Genomic DNA, 7142 nt, shown 5'->3' on the forward strand with positions numbered 1-7142 from the left:
TTTTTATCACATATTATATAACAAAAATATTTTACGATCAAAACAATAACAGTTTGTTTTTTCTTAAGAACAGAAAAAAAGAAAAAAAGAAAAAAAAGAAAAAAAAAAGAATAAGTTGCGGGATGTATGCGTGGCATTGTGAATAGTTTCTGGTAAAATCTCAGGAAGTCTAGCTCCTTCCAGATGCCTCCATTTTCATTCCATAAGAACACCATGCCTCCACCGTTTTTCTGCAATCTTGTTCCATTTCTCTGCATAAACATTCTTACACTACATTTCGATAATCGTAATCGGATTTCTCTTTGATACCACAAACGTCTGTTCTTTGGATTGAAGGTATGCCCATCACTTCTTCTTTCATGTCAATTAATCGATTCCGTCTTTACTCAATGTGGTTGTTCTTGGTCTTGTTGTTGTTTTTTGTTCTTGTTGTTAATCTTTCATCTTTCTTTTTGTATAGATTATTTTTGTTGGCGGATATGAATCCTGATAAATTCACCCACAAGACTAACGAGGCACTTGCCGGAGCTCATGAATTGGCATTGAATTCCGGCCATGCTCAACTGACACCGCTCCATTTGGCGGTTGCTTTAATTTCTGATCCGAGTGGGATCTTGAGCCAAGCAATTGCTAGTTCCGGCGGCGACAATGCCCAAAAAGAAGTGGACACGGTTTTCAAGCGGGCGTTGAAGAAGCTCCCATCTCAGTCCCCTGCACCTGATGTAGTACCGGCGAGTACGACTCTGATTAAGGTAATCCGAAGGGCACAAGCAGCGCAAAAATCACGAGGAGACACGCATTTAGCTGTCGATCAATTAGTTCTTGGTCTTCTTGAGGATTCTCAGATTGGGGATTTGCTTAAAGAAGCTGGTGTCACCACTGCGAAAGTTAAGTCCGAGGTCGAGAAACTCCGTGGAAAAGAAGGGAAGAAAGTGGAGAGTGCATCTGGAGACTCAACATTTCAGGCACTCAAAACCTATGGGCGAGACCTGGTAGAACAAGCGGGGAAACTCGACCCAGTTATTGGCCGGGACGAGGAAATTCGTAGAGTGGTGAGGATTTTATCGAGAAGAACTAAGAACAATCCAGTTCTTATTGGGGAGCCTGGCGTTGGTAAAACTGCAGTGGTTGAAGGATTAGCGCAGAGAATCGTAAGAGGAGATGTACCAAGTAATCTGGCTGATGTGAGGCTCATAGCTTTGGATATGGGCGCTTTGGTTGCGGGGGCTAAGTACAGGGGAGAATTTGAAGAGAGGTTGAAGGCTGTATTGAAGGAAGTTGAAGATGCTGAAGGGAAGGTCATATTGTTTATTGATGAGATTCATCTTGTTCTTGGTGCTGGAAGAACTGAAGGGTCTATGGATGCTGCTAACCTCTTCAAGCCTATGCTGGCTAGAGGGCAGCTTCGTTGCATTGGGGCAACTACCCTTGAAGAGTACAGAAAGTACGTAGAGAAGGATGCGGCATTTGAGAGGCGGTTCCAACAGGTTTATGTGGCTGAACCGAGCGTGCCTGACACTATCAGCATCCTGCGAGGCCTGAAAGAGAGATATGAAGGCCACCATGGTGTTAGGATACAAGATCGAGCTCTTGTCGTCGCCGCCCAGCTTTCAAGTCGATATATCACTGGTTTGTATCTCTTTTCCTTCAGTTCATATCAATCGCTTAACGCTGTTCATAATGATCATGAAGATATTGATGTTGATTTGGATTACATTGTACAGGACGGCACCTTCCTGATAAGGCTATTGATTTAGTTGATGAAGCTTGTGCTAATGTGAGGGTCCAGCTTGATAGCCAGCCTGAAGAGATTGACAACTTGGAGAGGAAGCGAATGCAGCTTGAAGTTGAACTTCATGCTCTTGAGAAGGAGAAGGATAAAGCTAGTAAAGCTCGTCTTGTTGAAGTGAGTGTTTCTTCTAGGAATCGTTCTTTGATTATTTTAGTCATGGTTGATTTTGAGCATGAGCTTTTGGCCTTTCCCAAAAGGCGTCATACCATTGTTACTTGTGGGTATGCAGTTGCTGACATAGAATTGGCTTTGCTGTAGGTGAGGAGAGAGCTTGACGATTTGAGGGATAAGCTTCAGCCTTTGTTGATGAAATATCGCAAGGAGAAGGAAAGAATCGATGAGATTAGAAGACTGAAGCAGAAGAGGGAGGAGCTACAAATAGCTTTGCAAGAGGCTGAAAGAAGATACGATTTGGCAAGGGCTGCTGATTTGCGATATGGAGCCATCCAGGAAATAGAATCTGCATTAGCACGGATTGAAGGGAACACTGATGAGAATCTAATGTTAACCGAAACCGTCGGACCTGAACAAGTTGCGGAAGTTGTGAGCCGGTGGACTGGAATACCTGTCACGAGGCTTGGCCAGAATGACAAAGAGAGGCTGGTTGGGCTTGCTGAAAGATTGCACAAGAGAGTTGTGGGACAGAACCAAGCAGTGGATGCTGTGGCCGAGGCTGTGCTACGATCAAGAGCTGGATTGGGGAGGCCACAGCAGCCAACTGGGTCGTTCCTGTTTCTGGGTCCAACCGGTGTTGGCAAAACTGAGCTTGCCAAGGCGCTTGCCGAGCAACTCTTTGATGATGAAAACCTCCTGGTGAGAATCGACATGTCTGAATATATGGAACAGCACTCAGTTTCACGCCTCATTGGTGCTCCTCCTGGGTATGTATTCTTCACCATATGTAACAAATTGTCTGTATTTTCTTGGCTTTGTGGCACGAAATCTCAATGGTGGTTGTGTTTTTCAGGTATGTTGGGCATGAGGAAGGAGGGCAACTCACAGAGGCTGTAAGGCGGAGGCCTTACAGTGTTGTTCTATTTGATGAAGTGGAGAAAGCTCACGTCTCTGTGTTCAACACTCTTCTCCAAGTTTTAGACGATGGAAGGCTGACGGATGGCCAAGGTCGCACTGTGGATTTCAGAAACACAGTCATTATCATGACCTCTAACATTGGAGCTGAATATCTCCTTTCTGGGCTGATGGGGAAGTGCACAATGCAAGTTGCTCGTGATCGAGTTATGGAAGGGGTACGAAAAACATAACATTTGTTCGTTGTCTCTGTCCACAAATCTTCATATTACAATATGGCTAATGCTTGCTTTTTTCTTTCAGGTGCGGAAACACTTCAGGCCAGAGCTGCTTAATCGCTTGGATGAAATCGTTGTATTTGATCCTCTCTCGCACGACCAGCTGAGGAAAGTTGCCAGATTGCAAATGAAAGATGTTGCAGCTCGCCTGGCTGAGAGGGGCGTTGCCTTGGGTGTTACCGATGCCGCTCTTGATTATGTCTTGGCAGAGAGCTACGATCCAGTAAGTATTGATGGAGAAAATGAACATACAGCTTACATTTTGTCTCGACAGAAATTCTAAGACTATGTTGATTCTTTCAGGTGTATGGCGCGAGACCGATAAGAAGATGGCTGGAGAAGAGGGTGGTGACGGAGCTGTCGAGAATGTTGATCAAAGAAGAAATCGACGAGAATTCAACCGTGTTCATTGATGCAGCAGCAGATGGGGATGGCTTGTCGTACAGAGTGGAGAAGAATGGTGGATTTGTTGATGCAGCAACTGGCAAGAAGTCTGATGTTTTGATTCAAATCAACAACGCCGTCCCAAGAAGCGAGGCTGCTCAGACTGTGAAGAAGATGAAGATTCAAGAAATTGATGAAGAAGATGAGATGGAAGAGTAAATCAAATTCAAATTTTCTAAGATGTTCATATTCTGAGTTTGCATCTGAATCTGAGTTCGTGTGGACAAATATGTACTTAGTTTTCCCGGAAAGTTCCAAGTAAATAAAAAATTTCCTGTTTTTTTCCCCTGTTGAACAGATCATCTGTGGACTCCGATCTGCTGTTTTTGCTTTGAGTTCAAAGAACCCAATCTTTATCCCGAAATCTTAAGAGCTACGTTCATCACGAGATTCTATGTTTAGGTTGGCTTCTACGTTAACCTATAATTAATTAATTAATTAATTAACTAATGTATTTAAAAGTTTAAAATAATTTTGAATTTGATAATATTTTCTTTGGTTCGTCGTAACTTTATAGGTTGCAAAATATGGAAATGATTAAGATGTTAATTTAGATATAAAGTAAAATTAGAACATAATTTTCACGCGTTGATGTTTTGAAGAAATCAGAACATAATTTTCACGCGTTGATGTTTTGAAGTAATCAGAAGTGGGAGGTGTTCTATGTTCGGAACTTTCATCTTCTTACATTGATTAGTTATTGCACTCGTTTTCCATCGGATTACAGCCTCCAGGTTTGTTGGGGTTCTAATTGGGGGATCGTCTTCTTTGCAATTCCGATCGTTTGCTTCTTAATTTCCCTCTTTCCTTCCCTCGCTATCCAAATCCATCCATGTTTCATTTCTCTGTGTATCGCATCATCCCGGTTCCCTAGGTCACGAACTTGCCTAATTTCGCTGCTTCCAGAAATGGGGACGATTCTCCAAGCTGTTTACAGTGTCTCAGACCCTTTGTCGCCGATTGGGACACCGGACGACCGGGGATTCACTGCCGTCACTTCCGCCTCCGATTGCCATGGAATGTGGTATAGTGCTCTCTTGGTTGCGCCGTCGGTTTTGTTCGTGATCTATTTGGCGACTAGCGCCATCAAAAACATGAAGAGGTTTTTCGTCGGTCGGTCGTTTATAATGATTTCGTATTATGCCCTTCTCTGGATCGCTACGCTCCTAAATCTTGCTTGGTGCTCTCTTCAGGTTAGTTTCTTGTTTTTTGGATTATTTTCGTCGTGTGGAGGATTTCAAACAAGTGAAGTTTTCTTTGAATCAATGAGCTCTCTTGCACCGACGGTGAGGTATTATTATTACTGGGAATAATTGTTTTTGTGTTGGACACCTGCACATAATAATTCGTTTCTGTAATCAGAGAGAGGATCATGCCTGTTCTTCTTCTTTTTCTTCTTCTTCTTCTTCGTGTCTTGACTTTTTTTGTTCTTTTCATTTCTGCTAAATGATGTAAAATTTTCGTTATAGAAAGTTAGTGTTTGTTTGAGAGCTGCGGGAAAACAGTTCTAGATTGTGAGAACCAGAACATGGGAAGATTGCTTTTGATTGAAACTTGTTCTCTTCTGATTTCTTTTCTTTTGGAATATATGATTTATTGGAGTATTTTGAGTTGTTCTTCTCCCTAAAATCAAGATTGTAGGATAGGGATTGCACAAAAGTCTTCTCTCTACACACTTGCCCTGTTAGCTTTTGAATGAATTTTATAAACAAAAACAGAAAGCTGCTCGTAGCTCCCAAATAGCCCTACGAGTCCCATTGTTTTCAGACTTGGAACTACTCTTTGATATATTCTGAAGTTCATGAGATTGACGGTGCTACTAGTGTATGCAAGTGCCTCTTTTCTGTATCAGAATTTGGCATATTGCTTGTGCAAGCCATATTATATCTTACATTTTATTGTGCTGTATTATCCCTCCAGTTTTAATTTTGCACATCTTTACCATTGGTTATTCAATTTCTAAGATGGATATGCTTTTTGTTAATTTGTGCTGTTTAAATTCTTTGAAAAGCAGGCATGGGAATGCTCTCCTGGGAAGGAGGTTCTTTGGAATATTTTGTCTTTGTTCACATCATCTGGAATGTTGTTTCTGGAAATTAGTCTGGTAGCCTTCTTACTCAAAGGAAATTATTCAGGTGGGATGGAAGCAATGTTCCACAATCTTATTATCTCGGGAACTCTAGTTGGTGTCGATGTGCTTCTTAAGGTAATATATGAATGTACTTCGAGGTTTGTGTCTGTGTCATGGTTGTTTTTTCTCTTATTTGATAGCACAATATATGCAACTTTATAACCAAGATCTCAATTAGTGGACACTGAAGGTGATAGAAAAAAGCAAATGTTCATCTTATCTCTTTTCTTCATCCTCTGTGTCGTTGTTTGACATTTCTGTTGTATGTTCTTGATAATGACTTTGTGTGTAAAGGTCCCTATTTGGATGATTTGTAGAAAAGAAATCAAAAGATTGTTTAGGGTGGTAGCTATATTGGAATGGATATATGGCCTGTGGATGTGATCGCTGATGGTAACTACTATTTTTTTTTTTTTGTTGCCACTGACTGAAATGGCTCCTGTGGACTCCTTGATTTTTACTAGCTCCTTTGAGTATTATCCATCAAATTCGATTGGAAGTATAGTTTAGATTTTGTTTTTGTTTAGTTTGTTCTAAGCTTACCAAATGAACTTCTGTTCAGGTCGTATACGTGTTCGGGTTTGGCATCCCACTGTTCATCAGGGTTGGTAGTTCACACTGGGCAAAGTGGGGTGTATGGACTATCCACAAGTTGTTGCCAACTGCAGCATATGGCTTCATATTGTTTGTTCATTTCTCAAAATGGAGAGATAAGCTACCACGTTAGCACATATACATTTCTCAGTCGCTATTTATATATATCCATGTTCATCAAATTAACAGCGAATTCTGTTGTCATTTTGTTGTTTACAGCCAGACCGTCATTCTATAATTACATCGCTGTGATGTTTTTTGTTAGCGCTTTAGCATTTTTCGCCAGTGCGCTTGCTGCATTTGGAGTTGAGTTTGGCATCTGGTAATTCTGCTTCCTTATATCATCTAACGAGTAACTGTTCATATTCTCAGTAATATTAACTTATTTTGTAGGTTGTACAATTTCACACTTATCAGCTACCATTCTATGTATCTTCCGTTCCTGTATGCGACGTTTCTGGCAGATTTTTTCCAGGTGAAATCCGTTTATTCGTCATCTAAAGTTCATCTTACGATTTTTTAGTACAAACGTGGAGTTTGAAAATTTGAACCTCAGTAAACTACGCCCGTGTAGGCTAAAGCATATCCGTTCTTAACTTACTGGATGCAAAGGATTAATTATTTTCATTTCTTCAGGAGGAAGACTTCCTTTTGGAGAATGCGTACTATTCAGAGATGAGAGATGCAGGATTCTTTGATTCAGAGTGGGATTAGCCTCTTGACAAAACCCATATTTGCATGCTTGTATGGTTAATATTTTACACACGATGTAAATAAACGTAAACGAAAAATACTCATTAGCAGTAAGTAAAGCTGTGATCGATATTCTTATCTCAATCAATTGTTGATTTTGTTGGGATCTGTTGATTGATGA

The 7142-nt window shown here is 40.9% G+C and overlaps 2 protein-coding genes across 3 annotated transcripts; both read left to right on the plus strand.

Annotated features, from left to right (window-relative positions):
- The first annotated feature begins 172 nt into the window (after positions 1-172).
- On the plus strand, positions 173-3840 carry LOC111783004 (chaperone protein ClpB1-like). The gene is made up of 7 exons (XM_023663869.1): positions 173-336; positions 461-1629; positions 1725-1906; positions 2051-2673; positions 2760-3039; positions 3125-3322; positions 3403-3840. Exons 2-7 carry the CDS (start codon positions 480-482, stop codon positions 3700-3702), a joined length of 2733 nt encoding a protein of 910 aa, XP_023519637.1. The 5' UTR covers positions 173-336; positions 461-479; the 3' UTR covers positions 3703-3840.
- Positions 3841-4116: 276 nt separating this feature from the next.
- Positions 4117-7105, plus strand: LOC111783005. 2 transcript variants are annotated; one of them, XM_023663870.1, is made up of 6 exons: positions 4117-4829; positions 5558-5749; positions 6237-6396; positions 6488-6590; positions 6662-6743; positions 6905-7105. In XM_023663870.1, the coding sequence occupies exons 1-6, from the start codon at positions 4452-4454 to the stop codon at positions 6980-6982; spliced, it is 993 nt and encodes a 330-aa protein (XP_023519638.1). In that variant the 5' UTR covers positions 4117-4451; the 3' UTR covers positions 6983-7105. The 2 variants fall into 2 exon arrangements, with proteins under 2 accessions (XP_023519638.1, XP_023519639.1); XM_023663871.1 differs by having other exon boundaries at positions 4118-4736.
- The last annotated feature ends 37 nt before the right edge of the window (positions 7106-7142 follow it).

Source organism: Cucurbita pepo, chromosome LG20, assembly GCF_002806865.2.
Source record: "Cucurbita pepo subsp. pepo cultivar mu-cu-16 chromosome LG20, ASM280686v2, whole genome shotgun sequence".
In the NCBI taxonomy this organism is placed as follows: domain Eukaryota; kingdom Viridiplantae; phylum Streptophyta; class Magnoliopsida; order Cucurbitales; family Cucurbitaceae; genus Cucurbita; species Cucurbita pepo.

Excerpts from the sequence above, each read along its gene's own strand:
- LOC111783005 (XM_023663870.1), top strand. The coding sequence starts at position 4,452 with ATGGGGACGATTCTCCAAGCTGTTTACAGTGTCTCAGACCCTTTGTCG. Across the intron at positions 4,830-5,557 it reads TGAGCTCTCTTGCACCGACG|GCATGGGAATGCTCTCCTGG; the intron begins GTGAGGTATTAT and ends TTTGAAAAGCAG. Across the intron at positions 6,397-6,487 it reads ATGGAGAGATAAGCTACCAC|CCAGACCGTCATTCTATAAT; the intron begins GTTAGCACATAT and ends TGTTGTTTACAG.
- LOC111783004 (XM_023663869.1), top strand. The coding sequence starts at position 480 with ATGAATCCTGATAAATTCACCCACAAGACTAACGAGGCACTTGCCGGA. Across the intron at positions 1,630-1,724 it reads TTCAAGTCGATATATCACTG|GACGGCACCTTCCTGATAAG; the intron begins GTTTGTATCTCT and ends TACATTGTACAG. Across the intron at positions 3,323-3,402 it reads TGGCAGAGAGCTACGATCCA|GTGTATGGCGCGAGACCGAT; the intron begins GTAAGTATTGAT and ends TGATTCTTTCAG.